General features: G+C 39.8%; 2 protein-coding genes across 3 annotated transcripts; both read right to left on the bottom strand.

The window, feature by feature from the left end:
* Positions 1 to 1,127: 1,127 nt before the first annotated feature.
* On the bottom strand, positions 1,128 to 17,217 carry rbm6 (RNA binding motif protein 6). 2 transcript variants are annotated; one of them, XM_080026480.1, is made up of 23 exons: positions 17,124 to 17,217; positions 16,262 to 16,330; positions 14,339 to 15,857; positions 14,070 to 14,159; positions 13,897 to 13,966; positions 12,905 to 12,978; positions 9,156 to 9,230; positions 8,533 to 8,824; positions 8,247 to 8,404; positions 8,034 to 8,134; positions 7,873 to 7,942; positions 7,726 to 7,786; positions 6,827 to 6,882; positions 6,619 to 6,739; positions 4,725 to 4,822; positions 4,061 to 4,426; positions 3,705 to 3,857; positions 3,515 to 3,580; positions 2,246 to 2,470; positions 2,082 to 2,156; positions 1,896 to 1,993; positions 1,730 to 1,784; positions 1,128 to 1,643 (listed from the first exon to the last, which is right to left on the bottom strand). In XM_080026480.1, the coding sequence occupies exons 2-23, from the start codon at positions 16,306 to 16,308 to the stop codon at positions 1,551 to 1,553; spliced, it is 3,963 nt and encodes a 1,320-aa protein (XP_079882606.1). In that variant the 5' UTR covers positions 16,309 to 16,330; positions 17,124 to 17,217; the 3' UTR covers positions 1,128 to 1,550. The 2 variants fall into 2 exon arrangements, 1 of the variants encoding a protein (XP_079882606.1); XR_013844844.1 differs by having other exon boundaries at positions 1,570 to 1,643; positions 1,874 to 1,993.
* Positions 17,218 to 18,950: 1,733 nt separating this feature from the next.
* On the bottom strand, positions 18,951 to 22,369 carry LOC307249657 (caM kinase-like vesicle-associated protein; the record flags this gene model as incomplete). Its single annotated transcript, XM_080026490.1, has 10 exons — positions 22,263 to 22,369; positions 22,037 to 22,168; positions 21,154 to 21,228; positions 20,845 to 20,983; positions 20,586 to 20,706; positions 20,394 to 20,469; positions 20,157 to 20,293; positions 19,958 to 20,036; positions 19,753 to 19,840; positions 18,951 to 19,235 (listed from the first exon to the last, which is right to left on the bottom strand). Exons 1-10 carry the CDS (start codon positions 22,355 to 22,357, stop codon positions 18,951 to 18,953), a joined length of 1,227 nt encoding a protein of 408 aa, XP_079882616.1. The 5' UTR covers positions 22,358 to 22,369.
* Positions 22,370 to 22,635: the final 266 nt, after the last annotated feature.

The following is a 22,635-nucleotide window of genomic DNA, read 5'->3' on the forward strand; positions in this document are numbered from 1 at the left end:
TCAAGATCTGCTCAAAGAGCTTTCTACTCGTTTCTCATATTCTGTGGTTGACAGAGAATAAAACACTTCCCTTCTAAAACAAATATGGGTTTTCTGAAGCCAAACAGACAAAAAGAAAACTTGCGTCAGGGTTTCAATCTAAACCAGAGATAATCATTGTGGTTTTGTTTATTATGCTTTTAAGTTTTCTTGCCAAACCACAAAACAAGGTTTACTCTGAACTGTAAAGCTTTGTAACCATGTTGCCCTGTGTCCTCAGACATTTAGACTCCATGTACTGTCAGTCACTAACAACTAAAATAGATTAATGTTCACCTTTGCCATTTATCCCCTGCTGTTTGGCATGATGCTGTGGGACATATGTATGCAAAAAAGCAAGATACCCGTTGGTTGACATATCTGCAGGATTAATTGTACAATCCTCAATATTTTCTCGTAAGGATACGGTCCAAAAGTAAGCACACACAGTAGGAAGCACGTCTGCTATGGCACAGATTAGGTGTTGGCTCCCTGCAATCCACTGTTTGAGTGTTTCTGATGTTTGTCATTGACTGCAGCTTCTCAAGCTCCCCAGTGTTCTTGTTACTGCTCTCAGAGGAGCTAGTATGTCAGCACACTAAACCCACAAATCCCCAACATTCACTGAACCTTGGCCATAGGGAGAGTGAGAGCTGTTTCATTCATATCAGTTAAGGTCAGAGGGGAGGCTTCATGTTCTAACTCCTGCAGTGCACAACTGGGGAGCATTAAAGCTGCATCCACCAAGAACTGAGATAGCGTCAAATGAAGAAAATGCATAAAGCAAAAAAGGCAAGGCAGCTCATTGCTAGAATACACCAAGACGAAATACCGATTGCATATCATATATCCATTAATAGATGTTTTTGAGGTTTCAGTTATGAGTTTTGTTAAGTAGGCTACTGACTGTAAATACCAATACCAATGCTTTGATTAGTGTTCTTGCTTGGATACTTCACATGAACACAAACAAATGCTCTCCTGCTGCCACCTAATGGACATGAGATGCAAACACAGCAAACTTCTACAGTGCAGACTATACATGTGGCCTCTTGTATAAAAACTAAAAACAATATTCAACACAATTAAAACACATAAGAAATAGAGTTAATAGTTTTTTTTTACTTAAAAATGTGTACATATTAGTAGCAATTCTGACCCATGGAAATGAAAATGTAAAAATCGCTCTGTTTTTCTGAAAATGTGGCCAGAGTGAAAACAAAAAAAGACAACTTGGACTCATTTCACAATTCTAAATACAGATCAAACATAACACATGGGCAAAATACAGCCTAAATTAACACTTTTTATACATCATCCATTGTTGAGGACATAAAATAATTTTGTTCTGTCGTAATGTGATTTTAGAAACCTCATAATTAATTACTTCATGTCAGTGTAGAAAACAGTGGCTTATAAGTGTCCAAGGAAGAGAAACAGTAAAGACAGTCACAGGGATTTCTCATGCCAGAGTGAGCAAGCATGTCATATAAACAATTCACATATTGAAGTGAGGATGTGTTCAGATGAGATCACTCGAGTTCCTTAAACCGTGCAAACATGGCCTTGCGTACCGCTTGCTTGTAGGTTGCGTGGTCCCAAACTACGTGCTCTTTCTTTTTCCTCTGTTAAAAGGGAAAGGTGAAGTATTAATACACTAACAAGCAACAACCAAATGGAGTTTAGCAATTTAAAAAAGTTTCAAACCTACCGGGGGGGCAGGTTCAGCTCCTAAACCAGGTCTATCGCTGAGTTTATTCATCTCCCTTAAGGCAGAGAACAGAAAGTTTAGGCATTAACATCTGTAATAAAACCCATTTGAAATGCAATTTCCCCCTCCACATAACAGACTCACAGTCAGTTAATAGTACACCTACCTGGAGCTTCCAGCCCAGGTATTATGATGCTGGGGTTGTTGGTGATGGTGTTTTCTTCTTTTCTGTTCTGGTGGATTGGAGGGTTCTTTGGCATTTAACTGAGGAGGACACATTCCACCTTTAGTAATCAAGACAACATGATACTCTCCTGTACACATTTATCCTACCCCATTCACTTTCACTTACTTCTTTTTCCTGGTTCTCCAGAGCCTCCAGCTCCTTCTTTGACCTCTTGATCTTAAGGTGGATGGTCATATTTTGCTGTTAAGACATTACATGGGGTATTAAAATCAATTAAAAGTATTGGGTTACTCTTAACTGTTGTTCATACAGGGGTTTAGAGGTAGTACTTTATGCAGGTCGGAAAGCTGCTGATGACGGATCAGAGCGTCCTTGTTGGGGAACTGTCTCCTACAGAGCAGACAGGCCATCTTCTTCCAGTCCGTCAGCTTGTCCTTGTCTTCAGAATGGCTGCCGTGGCCGCCTTTGGCCGACTCGTCCTTATCTTCTTCAACCTCTTCGTCACTTCCAGCTGCATAGTCTGATGCTAGCAAACCAAGGGAGTTCATTGGACGCTGAGGAAGCAAACAAGACGCATGTTGAACATTGTCACATAGATCGCATAGAAAAGTTCAGATTTTATAATACTGACATCGGCCACTTTATTGGGTACAGCGGTTAATTTTCTTGTTAACACATAACTTATCAGCCAATCACATGGCAGCAACTCAATGCATTTAGGCATGTAGACCTTGACAGGACAACTTATTGAAGTAAAATTTGAGTGTCAGAATGGCGAAGAAAGGGGGTTTGAGTGACTTTGAACTTGGCAATGTTGCTGGTGCCAGAAGGGCTGGTGTGAGTATTTCAGAAACTGCTGATCTACTGGGATTTTCACGCACGACCATCTCTAGGGCTTACAGAGAATGGCCTAAAAAAGAAAAAAATATCCATTGAGCGGCATTTGTGTGGACGAAAATACCTTGTTGAGGTCAGAGGAGGATGGGCAGACTGGTTCAAGATGATAGAAAGGCAACAATAACTCAAATAACCATGTTTTACAACCAGGGTATGCAGAATACCATCTTTGAACGCAAAACACGACCAACCTTGAAGCCCATGGGCTACAGCAGCAGAAGACCGGGTGCCCCTCCTGTCAGCTAAGAACAGGAAGCTGAGGCTACAATTCGCACAGGCTCAACAAAATTGGACAATAGAAGATTGGAAAAGTTTTGCCTGATCTGATGAGTCTCTATTTCAGTTGCGAAAGTCAGATGGTAGGGTCAGAATTTGGTGTAAGCAACATGAAAGGATGGATCCTTCCTGCCTTTCACCATCAACCATGCCACGTTAAAAGTCACTTAAATCCCCTTTCTTCCCCATTCGGTTTTAACTTCAGCATGTTGTCTTGACCACATCTACATGCCTAAATGGATTGAGTTGCGGCCATGTGATAGGAAGCTATTTGTTTTTGTAAGCAATTGAACAGGTGTACCTAATAAATTGGCCGGTGAGTGTATAGTCTACTTATTTTTGAAATGGCACTCTGAAAAAAGTACACAAAGTGATACCAAAAAGGTGAACACCATGCAGGTAGAATATAAGTTCAATACATTTACCTTTGACTTTTCATCTTTCTTAAGAGGAGCAAGGGGCTTCTTAAAAAGATCATCTGCACCTGAGATCTGAGGGATGTAGACAAGAATGGCACCAAAACGAAATAAGGGGATCTGATAAATACAATCTTCTTGTATGTACATTGTAAAGATGAATGCGTAGAATAGATAATGCGACGTTGTTGTTCCTGACCTTTCTCTCAAAGACAGCGAAACCAGCGTCGGCCGACTTGGATTGTCCCCTCCTTTCGTCGTCCGGCCCACCCCTCAGAACCGGTGATCCCGAACGGACAGTATCCTTTTGACGATTCTGGATCTTTGCCCAGCGCTCCATATCTTTCATGATCTGCAAACAGCAAAATATTTTCCTAACCATCTCCCCTTTACACATTTGTATATCACATTTTTTGCACATTGGTATTGTAGAACAGAACGGGTACTTCGCACATCCATAAATGAAGGCAGGTTCGTAGGAGAGTAAGTAAAAAGAAAAAGAAAATCTGAACATTAGGTCTTCAAACTAAACAGTTATTTGCAAGTAAGACTGACCTTGACGGCAGCAAGGCTTTTGGGCTTCTCCTCTTTGCTATCCTTGTCCCTTTTAGAAGGGTCGTCGTCGTCTTTCTTGTCCAGAGCGGCTGCAGAAGTCGTGTCGGGCTCTGGAGCGGAGCTGATGTCAGTAGGATCAGGAATAGGAACAGGAACTGGTGCCGGAGCGGCTTCGTCCAGAGGAACTTCTTCTGCTTTCTTCATTTCCAGAGGAGCGTCTGCTGCTGGGTTGGACAGAATGGCCTGGTCTTCAGCGGTCATGGCTAAAGGCTGGGGCTCTGCAGAGTGCCCTCCTGGAACTGGGATGTAGGTCTTTGACGCAGCATCCCAGTACAGGTACTCTTGGGTTTGAGCATTGTAGAAATACTGTTCACAAAAATGAAGGGGGGAAAAAAGGACCAATGACAAATCAATGAAAACCAAAACCAATCACATTTGAGTAACATTTATGATAGCTACCTTCTCAAATGTGCAATGAATGTGCATGTAAAATGTTTTGTTAGAATATAGAATTACTTTAAGGGAGATGTGTATAGACTGTAGAGTGTGCAGAATACACATAGCACTTGGATATAAAACATCACATCTGTGTTTCTCCCTAGCTACTGTTGCCCATTTGAGTCCAGAGAAAGAGCTGGATTTAAGTGTTGTCTTGTATTCTCACCCGAGAGCCAGGGTCAAAGTACAGCGTTGTCTCAGGATCATAGTAGAAGCCTGACGTGGAGTCATACAAGTAGTTGGTCATGTCTGGAATCTCAGAACCTGGAGGGATTAGGACAAATAGATATTTACATCATCACATTAACTTATCCAATGCTTTTTTCCAAAGTAATTAAAAAATTAGACAGCCACAAGAAGTCACAGAAGAAGTTTTCGGAAAAAACATTCCTCATTCTACCTGACAAGGCTAGCAGGGGTACCAACAACATCAAATAAATGGATTCTGCTCATTCTACTACGACAGGGGGAAGAGTTTCCATTGATATATCATTGGTTTGGCTGGAAGGAACTGTTATCCTTTTTCTTAAACCATAAACACCTGTACACACTTTTTAGACATTGAAGACTTTTTCTCTGGAGGTTAGTTGGCTATAGATGTCACATTTATTACACTTAAATTCAATCCAGGTACAGGAGGTTGTAACCATTTACTATAGAGACAGTGCATGAAATAGGCCACGCCCATCGTGGGGGAAACCGTTGAACACCGTTCCATTCACTTTGTATTGAAGGAGACCTGTCTTCTGCAAACAAACTTAATTAAAACTTAATCAAAATCCATTTAACAAAAAAGCGTTACTTTCTTTAAAGCCACGACTCTTGTCTGTCTATACGAGCTGTTTTTGTGAAAAATGATTGAGTAATTTTTAGGGCTGTCAAGCGATTAAAAAAATTAATCTAATTAATTACAGGCTCTGTGATTAATTAATCTAAATTAATCGCATACTTTTATGACACTTTTATACCTGTTTATAAACAGCTGTATAGCCTGCTAGTCTCTCTCTCTATCTCTCTCGCTCTCTCTCACTCTCTCTCTCTCCGTCTCTCGTAACTTCTGTCTCCACAACAGACAGCGCTGCACTGCCACAGATGCTTATGCCGATTCATTCACCATCGTCGTACTCATAGAAAATAAAAATATTCAGAGACACACACACGCACACACAGACACACACACACGCACACACAGACACACACACACGTTTACGCGGACGACGAGACAGCTAGCAAACAAAATTGAGACACGGGGAGAAACATTGAGAGATACTGTTTTGAACCTAGCCTACATTGTTGCACCCACTAAATAAATAATGCACAGACACTGGCTGCGGAGAATAAAGTAAGATGTCTTCCTACCTTCATGCTTATTAAACCGTCTATAGAGCCCTCGGCCCCCTGCTTCTCTCTTTACTTTTCTCCCTTTCACCCGCGCGGGCTGTGTCTGCTTCAGGTGCAGCTCGGTGCAGCTACGCACCACTTTTGCACCGGGTCAAAGGGCATTATAGAAGTGCGATTAATCTGCGTTAATTTTTTTTAATCGCGTTAATTTTTCTGTGATTAATTAATCGAAATTAACGCGTTAATTTGACAGCCCTAGTAATTTTCAATATTGAGGTGTTTTTTCCCGTCCAACCTGGCGAGGATGGAGTATACATGAGGGTTAGCCTACAGCAGAAGGCTAACATTAGCACACATTAGTTAAGAGTTGTCTCGATATTGAAAATTACTCATTAATTTTTCACAAAAACAGCTCGTATAGACAGACAAGAGTCGTGGCTTTAAAGAAAGTAACGTGTATTTGTGAAAGGCATGTCGTATTAAGTTTTTATTAAGTTTGTTTGCCGAATACAGGTTTCATTCAATATAAAGTGAATGGAGCGCTGTGTATTGTTTTCCCCCACGATGGGCGTGGCCTCCGATTATGACGCGTTCCGCACTGTCTCTATGGCACAATCCTAATACATAGCTATACTGGAGTTTTTTACTACAATGTTAAAACAATAATAACAACCATGATTATCACTTTTCTGGGTTTGAATGCTTGATTTGTTTCTTACCATAGACGTAGGTCTGTGGTCTGTCTATAGTGCCCTCTATCCCGGCTGAGTCGGTGGGCACAGGGGCTGCAAGAGCCTGGTATGATGAGTCCACAGTTGGAGGCTCAATATAGCCAACTCCCTATGGAGTAGATAAAAGACATGTACAGTTTACTGGCCAGCTTTCAGACGAAACATCTACAGCTCTACTTCTTGCTTCATAACCTACCTGTCCAATGCTGGGGTCTAATGATAGAGGAGGAATGCCGCCAGTCATCAAATCACCTGGTGAAAAAAAAAAAATATATATATTAGGGCTGTCAAATTAACGCGTTAATTTCGATTAATTAATCACAGAAAAATTAACGCGATTAAAAAAATTAACGCAGATTAATCGCACTTCTATAATGCCCTTTTGACCCGCAAAAGTGGTGCGTAGCTGCACCGAGCTGCACCTGAAGCAGACACAGCCCGCGCGGGTGAAAGGGAGAAAAGTAAAGAGAGAAGCAGGGGGCCGAGGGCTCTATAGACGGTTTAATAAGCATGAAGGTAGGAAGACATCTTACTTTATTCTCCGCAGCCAGTGTCTGTGCATTATTTATTTAGTGGGTGCAACAATGTAGGCTAGGTTCAAAACAGTATCTCTCAATGTTTCTCCCCGTGTCTCAATTTTGTTTGCTAGCTGTCTCGTCGTCCGCGTAAACGTGTGTGTGTGTGTGTGTGTGTGTGTCTGTGTGTGCGTGTGTGTCTGTGTGTGCGTGTGTGTGTCTCTGAATATTTTTATTTTCTATGAGTACGACGATGGTGAATGAATCGGCATAAGCATCTGTGGCAGTGCAGCGCTGTCTGTTGTGGAGACAGAAGTTACGAGAGACGGAGAGAGAGAGTGAGAGAGAGAGCGAGAGAGATAGAGAGACTAGCAGGCTATACAGCTGTTTATAAACAGGTATAAAAGTGTCATAAAAGTATGCGATTAATTTAGATTAATTAATCACAGAGCCTGTAATTAATTAGATTAATTTTTTTAATCGCTTGACAGCCCTAATATATATATGAGACTGGTTAAAAACAGGCTTATGTTCGGGGTTTAGTAATAATAAATAGTGTCTGTGTTTGATCAAGTCTCACCTTGACCAGCGGGTAGCTGCAGAGGCGGCATGAACTGTGGAGGCTGTGGGAACTGCTGCTGCTGAAAAAGCAGGCGCAAAAATCACTGGAGCTCTAAAAATCCTATTCTTCTCAATAACTTTGTAGAACCATACAAGTACAACATACCCCCATCATGCTGGCCTCAGGTGGATATCCGAGGATGGAACTGTTTGGTTTATCAAATTCTTTTTTGAAACTGAAACAGACAAAAAATCATCAAGGAAAAATGAGAAGATGTCTCGACTAGACATAGCCGATAAGAAAATATTTACAAAAGGCTTGCTTACTTTTGGTTCTTCAGGGGTTTTGCAACCTCAGCATAAACTCTGACTCCCTCAATGTAAAGGGGCCTGGGTTTAGTGAGGAGCTCAACAAGGCGTGTCACTTGCTAACAAAAAAATGACACGAAGGATAAGTAATGGAGAGTCACAGGGACAACGATAGTTATCACAATATCTGATTTGACATGAAAGTGTATGCATTCATATTTCTGTAGATACCTCATGGGAGTCCATGTCAACAAAGCAGAAGCACCTGGCTCCTGGTGTCCTGGCCTTGACTAAACGAACATTTCTCTCATCCAGATATGCAAAGGGATCCAGGGCTTTCAGGATAGTCTCTACTGTGGTGGTGGACTTCACATTCTTAAGTATCATGGCTGTACAAGGACATAAGGCAAACAATGTTATCCATCTTGGTTACGAATTAACAATAACACATACAAAAATATGTTCATTGATTGCTAGTTTAAGTCTATCAACTTCCGAGGAGCCCATGTCAACATACTTTTGCTGTCTTTAAAGATGGAGTCGGATGGGTTTGAACCATGAGGAGGTGGATTGCGGTTGCCCCAAGACTCAATCTGCTGTTCCATTTCCTGCTGTTGGAGCTGTTGGTCCACCTGCTGCTGCCAAGCTTCTGGAGTCAAGTCACAGCTACGCTGCCACTGGCTGTGAGCTAACGGCTCCATTGGGCCTTTGGGTTTGGACCCATTCAGGTTGGTCTTCAAGTCTTCTAATCGTTCATCTTGTCCTGGCATCTGGGGCTCGGGGTGTTGAGGTACTTTGTCATCCGACTCCTGATTCAGAGACAACAAGGATGGGACACTTCACTACTTTTAAACTGCATAACAGTAAACAGTATGGCAATCTGATATAATGCAAGGTGAAAGGATACCATAACTTCTCAAATAGTGACAGGGTAATTTTCCACCCCAATCTAAGCTAAAATATGGTATTTGTTAGTTTATTAATATTAGTAAGAAGGCTTTCCGTTTCCTGTTCTGCACTGAAATAGTACTGAGTAAATTATGCTAAACTTACCAAAAGAGATGTTATAATACAGGTCATTTGTTTTTAATGAAGCAAATGATAGTTCAAATTCAAATTATTCACATTGTTGTCACTCACATGAACACCCCTTTCAAGCTCGCCTGGCTGGATGAACTTCATGGAGGCGGTCCTATTGCCAACCTCTAGGGACCCCTGAAAAAAGAACAGAAATTATTAAATCAAAATCATACAATATAGGCGATCAAAAACAATACCAATGAAACCCAACATGCACTGTGGCAGGGGTTATCCCTCTTCTTCACTGATGGGCGTACACTTATTGTGGCATGCAAAGGCCCAGATCGGGGATCATGCTACATACAGGCCATTTGGACCCATACTACTCTAAATTGTTTAAAGGAAACTCAAAAATTAGGGCTGCGACTACCAATTATTTTCAGTATCGGCTTATCTGGCAATTATTCTATCAATTATTCAACTGAGCATAAAGGTCGGAAAAAAATTTAAAACAAAATAAAAGAGTAAAAACTGTGCATCATAATTTTCTTAGGCCCAGGGTAACGGCTTAAAAACGCTTTGTCTTCAGATCAAAAGCCAAAAATATCACACTATACTAAAAAGCTGCAAAACCTCACAACTTAACAGCTGGAACTAGGAAATGTTTGACATCTATGCTTGAAAATGATTCAAACAATATAAACCACTATCCAAATTGTTGCCAATAGCATTCCAAAGTGTAATCCAAAAGAACATAAAGGAACTTCATAGTGCCAAATGAGAACCACAATCTCAAAAAGGTATTATTGCATCACAAATGCCCCATTGCCATACTCCGTTAGCATGAGAAATGATCTGTTTAAAAGCAAAGCTTGCAGCACATCAAAATATATTTTGCTAATTGGCCATACTGTGTTTAACATCTGTAATTCCGAAGTAGGTACAGAAGCATTTAAATCCACTTTGGTTATTTCCAGAGAGAACCTCATTTGTACAAACACAATTGATCATTAAAACCATATAAGACATTCAACTAAACATGAAGCAATATCATTCCTTTACCCTTCATGATCACTGCTTCCTGGCATTTTGAATCTTTGATATAGAAATTACCAACCATGCAACTTCCCACATCATCCAGCTAATCGTGAGTGATCAAAACCTTCAGAACATTGGCCAAACATTTAAATAAAGTTGTGTTCAAACAGATATTCTTAACACAGAAATAGCAGAGCCACACAATAAACTGCTGAACGCTTCAACAATACCAACACTACCCCGTAAAAAGAAGCTACTCCATAGTTTTACAGACATGATCAAAGCACAAAAATGCTGGCCTGTGTAAGACTTCATTGATTGTGTCACAATGTGAATTAACAAATTGCTCAGAGCAATTCAAGGAGAGTAGGAATAATTGTTCACAAACGTCACTGACCATGTGTTCAAGAGAATAAGATCAAGAAGACATGCATTCTTCAGGAAAGCCAGACAATTGAAAATGCCTTGAATGGGTGAAAGGAGTTTGCCACAGAAAGACGGCCCCAGAAACCAATAGGTAGAAACACACACTTTGCAGCCACACTTGCAGCTTTGTGAGGCTGTAATGCTCATTGTGAATACAAATAAAAATTATACATTTAAAAAGCGTTACACAAATTCTAATTTTGACTGGACGATGGTGCTAGAACACCAATACGCACTCAAAAGACCACAAATGTCTCAACCACAAATTCAACCAAATAATGGCAGAGGAAAATTCAGGGGATCACCAAAGTTATTAGGATGTATCTTCTGGGAACCAATGATAGGTGTGTCAAAATGTTTGTCATTCCATCTAGTAGATGTAGAGGAGATACTTGGGGGCTTTGGTTGGTCAACGCAAGAACTTAAGTAATCGGGATTCATCCTCTGGCACCATGACTAATTGTATCAAATCTAATGAGAATCCATTTGATAGTTGCCAAAACATTGAACTAAAAACCATTCATTTCAACCTCCTAATGGCAGTCGAGTCTAATCCAAAAACCAGTAGATGTTATCCTCTGGGGACCATGATCGACACCAGAAGCATTCACAGCGATCCATCTGATAGTTGAAGAGATATTTAAGTAAGCACCAAATTGTTGGACCAACCAACTGCTAGACCCCCAACAATGTCAATGTAGCTAAAAAAACAAATAAAGGCAATATAGACCCGTAAATGCTGTTTGAAAAGCATACATAAAAAATAATAAAAATCACAATTCTTTACCCATTCTAAGACTACTTCTAATCTCAATAATTGTGGTTTTCTCTTACGAAGTCAACTAAAAAAAATGGTTACTGTATGTCAACAGTATTACTATTACCAAATGGTTTTCAGTAATAAGTTCACTTTCAGACACCTTTAGCACTGTGTGAAAAAGCACAGCCTCGTAGTCCATTTGAACGTGACCAGTCTGGCAGCGGAGTCAGGGTTACCGATGTTAAGGGTTTTTTGCAACAGAACCCAAGGTCGTCGGGTAAAAAAATAAATAAAAAAAAATAAAAAAAAATCGGAATCCGAGCCACAATGCATACTCCCCGGAAAGGTGCGGAGACGGCCAATCAGTTATAGACCTTTGTAGATATTCGGTGCACAACACAGTATTTCTACAGATAATATTTATGACTTTTGCCAATTATGATAAAATTGTTGCAATGATAATTTTTCAGGGTTGTAAAATCCTGTGTGTTGTGGCACCTGAAATGCCTTCAATCTCACTGCTGTTATTAAATCTGGAATTCTTGATCGTATTTGATTTCTCACCTCTACCGGAAACAATACTTTACCTCACCAACCACTTACTAAGGGCAGTTTTCAGTCTGAACAGAAACTACGGTACTGATATGGAAAGCATCAAATGTGCAGTCGTTTCCTTGACAACAGAAACCTTTTTGAGGTCGCGAAGCAAAGAGGAAACCAAGATTTTGCATGAACACTTAAAAATGCTAGCCTGGCACCGCCCGCCTACATACTTCCGCTCAATTTTCATTTCCCTTCAGTAGTCAGCCTGGGCCTGCGGTATATTCTTAGGTTTTCTCCGGACAGATTTTTGACGGTCCAATCAGCGAACAGAGGGAGTGGCTCAGAAGCCAGCGCATGACATACGTCACGACCCAACGTTATGCGATTGGTTGGCAGATCCAGAGTAGCACTGGGCAGATCCAATAGTTTTAAACTTCAACAGACACCCGCCTTCAAGTGAGTTAACGTTTGTCAATTGAGAGATTCCACAACTTCTGTACAAATGAAATGAAGTACGATGGTCTGGTAGGACCAGGCTATAAAAATGCTGCCACTGGGTACAATTTCCTGCTATCCTCTTTGTTACAGCCAAGTCATAACACAGGAAATGGAGTCTTGGTTAAATACCTTCATTGTTAAGATCATAAAATGTTTCTAAAATTAAAACCTTAACTGTTACGATAATTCCCCAAACATCTGTATTTTCTTCTTCAATCTAATATATTTAGACAGTTTGCGTGTTAAAATCAGAAAAAGTAGGACTAGTAGGACAAGTAAACAATGAGAGGAAAACCTATTGTATATGTGCACATAAACTTTGTAAAATTACAAACTACTTTTCTTAATATTTAAGGCGTTGAACAAGTAACCTATCAGGATATGTAAAATGTAATTTATTTCAAATTTGGGCAAACTGCAATACATATTAGCAATTGAAATGTTCACAAATGACATCTCTAACTTCTTTTCCAAAGTAAGTTTTCTAAAAGTGAAAGCAACCCGTTCCCAAGTTCTCTCCCTCCCCCATCTACTAAATGCCTTCTCAACCCCTCATAATCCTGATGGGAGAGGCGGCCTTCGTAGAGTGACGAGGATGGGCCACCTTGTTGGACTCCATGAAGTGGACTGCATCCTCGAGGTTTAAAAACTCCACATAGGCCGTATCGTAGCTGTAACCTGGGGACAGCATTTGAAATACAGATAAGTTTTTGTTAGTCAATGCCAGTAAAGACAGTCACCCACTATACAGAAAAAAACAACAGTTCGTGAATACATCGAGATCTGTGTGAGCAAATTTTACACCTTTGATGCACATACCTTTTCAGGAAAACACATTTTGTTCATGCTTTTTTCTATTCAGTCTTCTGATGACTCGCGTCATGTCAGACTTTGCCAGGAAAGGCTTTAATGAAGCCAAACCCTAACAGACACATATTGCAGACCAGTAGCGGAGAACGACTGCGTGTTGGGCACCATGGAGACAGAAAATTAACTATTTGTGTTTATATAAAATTCCAAGAGGCACCTCATCATTCTTTATGAGAAGGACCTTTTCATACATGCAAAATAAACAGCCTTTGAGACATGATACTCTTCACAATAAGGCTTGGCATCATCTATTACCATGTGTACCGCCATCCACTGTTGAAAACGTTCCCTCTAATGCAGGGGTTTTGATCAGCAGAAGGAACAAAGCACTAACAACACAGTCTCCAGTTCAGATTTGTTGTCATTCTTTTGCCATTCAGAATACTTATATAAAGTTTCCCTGAAGGACACATTCAGTGGATCCCTTGCCACAGATCGTTTGTGACTCACATTGAATATATCACTCTCCAAAGCTCCTGATATTGAATCCTAGCTACATCCTCTTATCCACATCTGCAGAAGTGAAAAAGGGCGACAGACCCCCACCCCCCCTCACTCACTCCTTCTTTACTGAGGAAGTTCAAACAGACCACCACCAACAGAAACAACCAAGAACGTAAAAAAAAAAGAAAGTGCGAAGTTTCGAATGTCGTAAAAGCGAAATGTCGCAGGACATGTTGGCGATCGACTGCCCAAAACAGTTCCACAAAGAAACTTGATTCTCACCTGGCACCACATTCTTGATTTTCATCCCCTGCATTGGCACACCATCACGGACTGAAAAGGCACCAAGAATCTGCAAAAGGCAAAGTCAATATGAGTGAGTTATGCCATGGCTGTCCATGCTAACTAATACTAATAACAATAACAATAAAGTTGGTTTTCTGTTTGAAAATTACCTGGTCCATTGTGGCACTCTTTGGAATACCAAATACGGAAATTGTATTGGAAACTTTGTCCTCCACTGATGCACTCCTGTAATCTTGATCCTTTTATATATATTTTGATTAGAATTATGGTTAAGCATCATCAACACATAATATATATATATATATATATATATATATATATATATATATATACATACACACACACATATATATTTTGTTTTTCTATATATATATATATATATGTATAGAAAATCAATACAAAGAATAGAAACACATACCTGAGAAGTAGACTCGCTAAATTTTGAAGGTGTGATTGGTTTAGACTCTTTGATGAGTTTCTCTGGTATTGGAAGCACTTCCTGTTTGTAGTCAAAAGCCCTCACGGTCCCTGTTCGGTAATCGATGTCCCTGTAGTCTTGGTCTCTTGTCTGTACGCTGCTGCTGCTTTGGAAATCATGCTCCAAGCCCATATTAGCCCTGGGAGGTCCTTGATTGTGTGGGATATCCTTCAACCCTTTAAAACAATCGCTTGGCCCCTGAATCTCATGCGAGGGCAGATTATTCTCTTTATGGTAAGGGGGCCTTTCATCACGAATTGATTTATTCTGACTATGCTTCAGGTCCCTTTCTCCGAGCCAGTGTTTACTCTCATGTTCTCTCCCTAGAGGGCCAGTAAGGGGGCGTATTTCTGGGAGTGGCTGGTTTGGTGGTGCTTTGTGGCCAATTGATGGTACATCCATAGCAGGAAAGCGGTCACCACGAGGAAAGCCGACATCTTTGCTCTGGAATTCAACAGGCCTACCCCTTTCCAGAAATTGTGATTGATCTCTAACATTCATTTCTCTGCCAAAGCCCACAGGGAATTTGGGTTCAGGTACACCTCCCAGACCTTTATCCGTGTTTAAGAAAGGGTTCTTTTCCTTTCGACGGCTCTTCCATTCTTCTGCAAGAGTCATCTCTTCCCCACATCGATAATCCATAAGAGGGCTGCCACTTGAATCTTGATAGTCTCTCGGCCCGTGTGTGTCATCTGCACCCATAAACTCTGATCTGTGAGGGCCAGCAACATCTGAAGGCATGTCTGATCTGGACCTGTCCCCTGGAGGGACATCACTGTTACCAAACCTTATGGGAGATCGATCCCTACTTCTAATATCAACTGAGGGTCCAAGACGATTTCTGAAATCCACATCAGAATCAAATCCACCTCTTGGATTGAAAGCTGGCCCTCCTCTCCTGTCAGTGTCCATCATTCTTCTTTCACGTGGAGGTAAGTCCATATCAAAGCGATCAGCTTCACGGTCCCGCATGTCCCTAAATCCATCCTTTCGCTCCATTTGGTCCATGGGAAACCCTCTTCTTCCATCCATATTAGGATTGTTGAACTGTGGCATGTCATGCTGAAATGACTCTCTGTCTCGCATGTCCATAAATCTGTTGTTGGGCTCCCGTGGTGGCATACCCCTCCCTCCCATATCTCCTGAGTTCCTGCCAGCTCCCGGGAAACCAGGAGAATTCATCAGTTTGTCTCTGATTGAAGTTTCATAGTGTCTTCGAAGACTGAAGTCCGGCTCTTCTCCAGGTCCGAAGAAATCTCTGTTTGTCTCTCTCCCTCGCATGTCACGCGGATCCATATCGTGCCCCCTCATAGGTGGCCCGTCCATCCTCCTCATGTCCATATTAGGTGGTAGATCAAGAGGTCTTTGCCCCATCTGACCCATGTTCATCCTATCTCTACCTCTAAAATCAGGCATGGGACGATCTCTGCCACCAAACATTTCGCCACGATGATCACCACTGGAATAAACATGAATACATAAGTCCACAATTGTTTTAATGCACATAGAACAAGAAAAAAAAAAGTTAAAATATGAAGTTAATTAAAAAGATGCCCAAGAGGTATCCATAAAGCTGCACAGAAGTGTTGAGCAATGTTATACATTACTGTGACATAATATAAATTTGTTAAGAGTCAGAGATTTCTCCTTTGAACTAAAAAAGGAGGAAACATAAATTACAGATAGGTGAGAATATGTTCTACAGCCTACTGTGATAACAAATTTAAGCAATATTGCCCACCCCTCGCAAGCAATATTAACTGCAAAAACTTTAGTACATTTTCTAGGAAAATGGTGTTTCTTTATGAACACGTAATTTAAATTTGTCCGTGCTTATGAACGAATGATGCTTGCTTTACTTACCGAAAGGGTGGTCCTCCCCGTGGTCCTTGACCTGGCCCATCCCACATGTCTGCAAATCGGGTATCTAATCTGGAAGTATACATTTCAATTCAGTTTACTTAAATTAATAAAACATGATTATACGAAGGCTACTTTTCACATATAGTCCCCTGGCCTCGATGTTAAAAATGCTTTTTAAAATACAAATAAACAAGGACATAAAAAAAGGAAAAAAGACAACACAAGCAGGACGGATCTTAGAACAAGACATCAAGACACAGCACAGAAGAAAACAGAAAATTATACTAAGACACATGAATGCACCACCTTCGACTAGGAATCGGCATGAATATCCACTACAACAACGCTGATAATAAATTGACTTTGACTGCCACATCCCAAATTAGAGTGATTCAATGTATTTCATTGGGAACGGAAAAGTCATCGTGTAAATTCTGGCGAGTATGTGATGTGACGATGCTTAAAAGATGGCTGCAGACGTGATTGATAATACTGGCCCACAGAAGACTGGTCCTCTAATTATAGCATTCACTAGGCCACATTATGTACGCCACAACATAAATAAGGAGCGTTGGTATTACAATATGAATTCTGTATTAAATAAGGGATTTCGAGGGAAAGCAAGCATTGTAGTGGCGAGGTAAGCGTGATTAAATAAGCGTTCTGTGGACCATTACAAGCAACGTTAGCGCACCGCAAAATATGATGCTACCGGAAAGCTAACTCTGCTAACATTAACGTTAAAAGTCGGTTTATTTCTGTTGGCTTAGGGCTTGGCAGCATCGTTTGAAATACACAACACTTACCCGACTACTAGTTTCACCATTATCACGTATATATTTATTATTTATTTGAGACCCACCTTGCTTGTTCTTCAGAGGGTAATCTTCCAGGCCGTCGATGATTTCACCGACAAACAGTGTCTTCTTCGTAGTATTCTTGATATGCATGCAAACAAGACGCTGTAGGGCTAATAGCTGCCACCTAGCGGTCATTAAATAGGCTACAACCTTATACTATCTGGCTACAACGAACTTCATATTCTATTTTATGTAGGACTCATAGGTAGGGCTTCAAAAAACTTCACAGGGTATAATGTTTAATGCCGGTCCATTATTTGATGCCAGTCCATTATTTCAAAGATTTACATTGCCCATGTTATTACATGGATAACATAAACTCTATATAATAGGATGTCATATGCATTATTCACTCTTTGTTAATTGATTGTAAAGTAATTACAGAAAATCTTGGTTTTATGTTGACTTACTCCAATGTTTATCATGTTCAAATATGAGCACTCCAATGTTAAATATATCTCTCTCTCACTCTCTCTAGAATAGCCTACTCTATGTTGATCGATTATCTTTCTAAAAAAAAATTTCTGAAAAGCAGACAACAAGTAGGCTATGTACAATCATATTCTCTAAAGCTATTCTTAAATGACCAAGATTGCCGCTGGCAAATCTTGCAATAAAGTGTTGAATGTTGTTGGTTGAGATGCTCGTCTTGCCAATCACTGTCAGTGAGGGACAACTTGAGAAATGTTTTAGTATTGCTCATTTTATTCATTCTTAAGCGTTGTAGCAATCTGTTAGCTCAGCTAAATGTTGCTGAATAAACATGAAAATAAAAAAATACACATGTATACAATGCAAATATACTGTACATAGTGGTACAGTATATGGACTCACCAATAACCTCTGAAACTTACTTGTGCCATCTCATGACAAACACAACAACGAGAGCTAAAACATCACTCCACATACAATTAACTAAGTTTAGTTTTTCTGTGATTTAATTGAAGTGTGAAAGAGAACAGAACACAAGTATCAACACAGCAGCGTCAAACTAAACAGAAGAGCAAAGGAAAACCGCTAAAAAAGTTAAAAGAAATCAGTAAGCAATTATAATCACACAGTTTCTCTTGGAAACATTTAAGTACATAACTGCAACAAATATTAAGGCACTTAAACTTAAAATGCTTTCTTGATGCCCTAAAATCGTGAGTTGACTGAAGTTGTACTGCACTGGAGCTAAATCAGCAGATATCAGGTCTGGGTCTTAAGTTGAATCCACCAATTTGAAACTTGTAAGAATATTTCAGTCATCAGTAATCGGTATTTCCTATGTACCGGTATAATACCTTTTTGAAAACGTATGTCACTGTAAATCCAATTCCAATTAGAACCATGGATTCTGAAGAGTTAGATTAAAGTATTTCTAAGTATTTTGCTACTCTTAATATGATCAATTTACAAAATACTTCAACTCATAACTTTAAGTCATAAGACATGAACTCAGGATAGTACGTTCTATAGCTGAAAATTAGCAACTTGTCGAAACAGAGAACTACAACTCAAAACAATGAACTGATAAATTAGGATGGGTTGATTTCACTTAAATACACTATGCGTTTTTACAGTTTTCAGGGAAAAGGAAACAGTGAAGGAGCTATTTTACAACAAGTTTTAAAGGGACCTGTACACAAAAATAACAAGGGAGGGTGAAGAACACTATTCAATAGACCAATCAGTACAGAAGGCAAAACTTATGGAATGCACGATGTTGTGAAATGGGGTGATAATCGAACAGCATAGACAAGGTATCATCAAGCCATACGTATTGGCTATACTGCAGGTGTGCTTGTTGAGTTTGCAAGGGTCCTCTTCTTGTACTAGCATGATGTCTAGTCTCCCTTTCTTTTTGGCAACATTTGGGGAATGTCGCCATTGCAGCCTGGCTGTGGCTGCTCCTCCTGTCTGGCTGGGGAGAGCACAGAGAGGGTGGCAGTATGTGTGGCCGGAGCCTTTTCACTGAGAGCAGCCTTTATGCTGGCGGCAACACCAGCCGCTGGAGCGCCGCCGGGTGTGTTGGGGTCAGCTGTGGCCCCTTGAGTGAGACCAGAGGCCCCTGATTCCCCCTGCTCGGGCCCTCGAAGTCTCTTCATGAGGGTGGTCACTCTGACAGCTTTCTGTATGCACAGAGGAAGGCAACTTACTTACTGACATTTTTCACAATTTATATTTTAATAAAAATGCGAAGCTGTAAAACACACTGGCTGCTCTGCTGGTGTCCCACCTTCTACTTTGATAACAATGTTTATTTTAAAGCCCAGTTTCTCTTTCTCTGGAAAACACACTTATTTCGTATGGGAAAAAATAATCATTATTAAATAGATTTTTGTTGTTGTTAACAATTTAATCATAACAAGGCAATTGGTAATGTGAAATAGAGCGGAATAAATGGGAAATAAAAGGGAAATAAGACTATTAAAGTTATTATAGTTAATAGCAGTAAACACAGCATGAATATTATTTATCAGTTTAAAAAGGTGGTATCTTTTTTTAAAGTACAGTTTAGCAAAAAAGGAGTTTAAAGTACAGTTTAGCAAAAAAGGAGTTTGAGCAGAATTTTTATGGAGACTTGAAAAATTATGATAAACACAACAGACAATTTGAAAAAATATCTATAGTAATACAAAATAATACCTTCCACTTGGCTTTGGCAAAGTTCTTTTCTATTTGTGCACAAACTCTATCCTTGATGTTCTTGTCTGAGGCAGCATTTCCAGAAATCCTGAAAAAAAAGGTATGGGCATGTTTGTGGTTTCAGTACACACAATACAAAGATCATACGTTGGGTCTGGTTTACATTACAATTTCATTTTATATTTTAATAACATTATATTTTTACCATTCATGGGCAATAGCTTCCCGTGCAGTCAATCGCTGATCTTGGTCCACTTCCATCAAAGATGCCACTAAGTGTTTAGCTTTAAAACAAAAAATGGTATTGGTCTGTGAACTCAAAACTGAAATACGTCATCTATAAAATGCACAAACAGTCACATTGACAGGCAATACATTTAAATTAACTCAATATTTTTTTGTACCAGAATCTGAAATCTCATCCCAGTATGGTGAATCAAATTCATAGTCTCCAGACAAAATCTTTAGGAAAAGGTTCTTATCCCGATTGTCGGGGTCATCTTCTTCAGCATCATCGTAGAAGGGTGGGTTTCCAGACAACCTATTTGCATTGGCAGAATAAGAGCATAAGAGGACAGTCACTTAAACATACTTCAGAAAATGACTGTATGGTATTTGTGAGCACATTGCTTTGCACTCACAGTATATATGTGATGACACCGATCGCCCAGCAATCCACAGGTCTTCCATATCTCTGCCTCCCGACCATCTCAGGAGCTTGAAGCAAAACCAAGCTTTTAGCTGTAGGTCCAGACTAATTTTTGACAAACTACCCATTAAATGAACCTCTCTTAAACTTGTTTTCGCCTGCAGTCTGGTTTCACGTCACATACCAAGATATTCCGGAGTCCCACATGGGTCCTTAATGAGTCCATTTTCCAGTTTTGCCAACTGAAAGTCACTGATGACAATCTTGGAGTGCTTCAAACGATTAAAGTAAACCAGGTTCTCCAACTATGTGAGTAAACAAATAAAGGTGTATCAAAATGTAAAGCGCTCCTGACGAGCAGTTATTCATTCAATACACATCTTGTTTGGCCTGGGGTGAAATACTATAATTTTTCACTAGGTGTCATCATCAGCGTAATATACCTTGAGATTTCTGTGGACGATTTTCAGAGAGTGCAGGTAAGCTACAGCTTCTAACACCTGCCTCATGACGTTGCTGGTGTCCCTCTCAGAGTAGTATCCTTGATCTAGGATCCAGTCAAACACCTCCCTGCCTGTAGCGCTGCAGAGATGGGACATCCAAATGAAAGGCATGCAGTGCATTTGTTGATGACAAGAATGAAAAAACAGAAATGGTTGAATAAAACGTCAGGTTTTTATATGAGTTGAGGAAGTTCGAGGACGCCAGTCTCTGCCAAAGTTTTTCTCAAGTGCCTCCGATAATATACTTACAGCTCCAGAAAAAGGAAGTACTCCTTCTTAGTTTCAAAAGTGTCAACCAGCTGGAGGATGTTATGATGTTTTACCCTTTGAAAAGCAGGAAAGAGGGGGGAACACTGAATAAAGTCATGATCTATAGGTATAATGCAAAACATTTTTTGTTTTTTTTAACAACCTTTGAAAACTTCCAGTTGATTGGGCCCAACTTTCACTTGGGTAATAATAACAAATCAAAATAATGATATGCCCTTTTAGGCTTTTTAATGCTTCACTGCCCTTCACTTAATTATTTCAGAATTAGATTTTTCAGATGTGCATGTTGATAATAAATGTATTGTATTTGCTGCTGGAACGGCTGTTGTTCTTGGGGAAAACAAGACTCAATTGCAGCAACAATTAAATCCTAAAGAAATGACAGCAAACTAATACAACCATTTTTGACAGTTGCACCAAACCTATACTCCTATTGAAAACAAATTCCCAAAATGAATTGATGTGTTCTTAGTAGTTTTTGGAGCGGTGAAGCTCTATGGCATCAGCATTATCAAGATTAAGCTTCACAATCGTTACCTATCCTTGAGTGTGAAACACAGTTACCTAAGCTTTAACCAAAAACTAAAACAAACATATCATGTCTAAGTTCACTGGATACAAACATGATTTAGTTAAAACCTGCATCACCGTACCAGAACTTAACGCTTACATCTATTTGTGTGTTCTCATAGAATTCACAAAGGAAAAACTTGAGGATGTTGGTTTTTGAGCTCTCGCGACACTTTGCTTTGTCTTTGGCTTGGCCTGAATAGGGAATTGTGCTGATCCTCTGCAATTACACATTGTCAGTGCAAGGACATTTATATTATCTTTATAATGAGGAGATTAAATGTGCACTTACATCTTTAAGATCATAATCTCATTCTTGGCGGCTTTTCTCACTTTCCTTCCATCCTTTTTGTTGAACTTTTTACAGGTGTACATTTTCAAGGTGCTCCTATCCTTTGCCCGGAATAGCTCACAAAACTCCTCTCTGAGGAATAAGAAACCATATATTTAGATTTTCTGAGCAAATTTCTTAACGGTCTACATGCTTATATCAACATTACAAACATATATATACTCACGATTTTATCATTTGTCCCAGGTCATATTTGTCAGCCACCTCTGAGGGATTGTTGTAATCCTTCTTCTCCCCGAGTGTCAGACAACCGAATGGCATGGCAGCTCGTGCCCTAGCCAGGGAATTTCCTGTCACAACACAGCCTGTCAACATACAGCAAAGCATTAGATTCACCAGAATGATACGACATCCTTTTGAAAGACCTGCATCTCTGCAGTACAAAGTGGATCGGAGCGCAGGTGAACACCTGAATCAAAAAAGCTTACCAATTATTACATGTGAAAAATAAATAATTCTCTATACAGTATATATTGTTGCTATAAACTGTTTTCATAATGAAAATAATACAAAATTTAAAATATTTTTACAAAAAATGA

The sequence above is a fragment of the Ammodytes marinus genome (assembly GCF_949987685.1).
Source record: "Ammodytes marinus genome assembly, chromosome: 4".
NCBI classification, from domain to species: Eukaryota; Metazoa; Chordata; class Actinopteri; order Uranoscopiformes; family Ammodytidae; genus Ammodytes; species Ammodytes marinus.

What these genes read in the sequence shown, in the direction of transcription:
- rbm6 (XM_080026480.1), bottom strand. Translation starts at nt 16,308, where the DNA reads ATGTGGGATGGGCCAGGTCAAGGACCACGGGGAGGACCACCCTTTCG. An exon ending in ACTTCATGGAGTCCAACAAG is followed by an intron (nt 9,231 to 12,904) that starts GTGGCCCATCCT and finishes TTCTTTTTTCAG; the next exon opens with GGGTCCCTAGAGGTTGGCAA. An exon ending in AGCTTGAAAGGGGTGTTCAT is followed by an intron (nt 8,825 to 9,155) that starts GTGAGTGACAAC and finishes TCTCTGAATCAG; the next exon opens with GAGTCGGATGACAAAGTACC.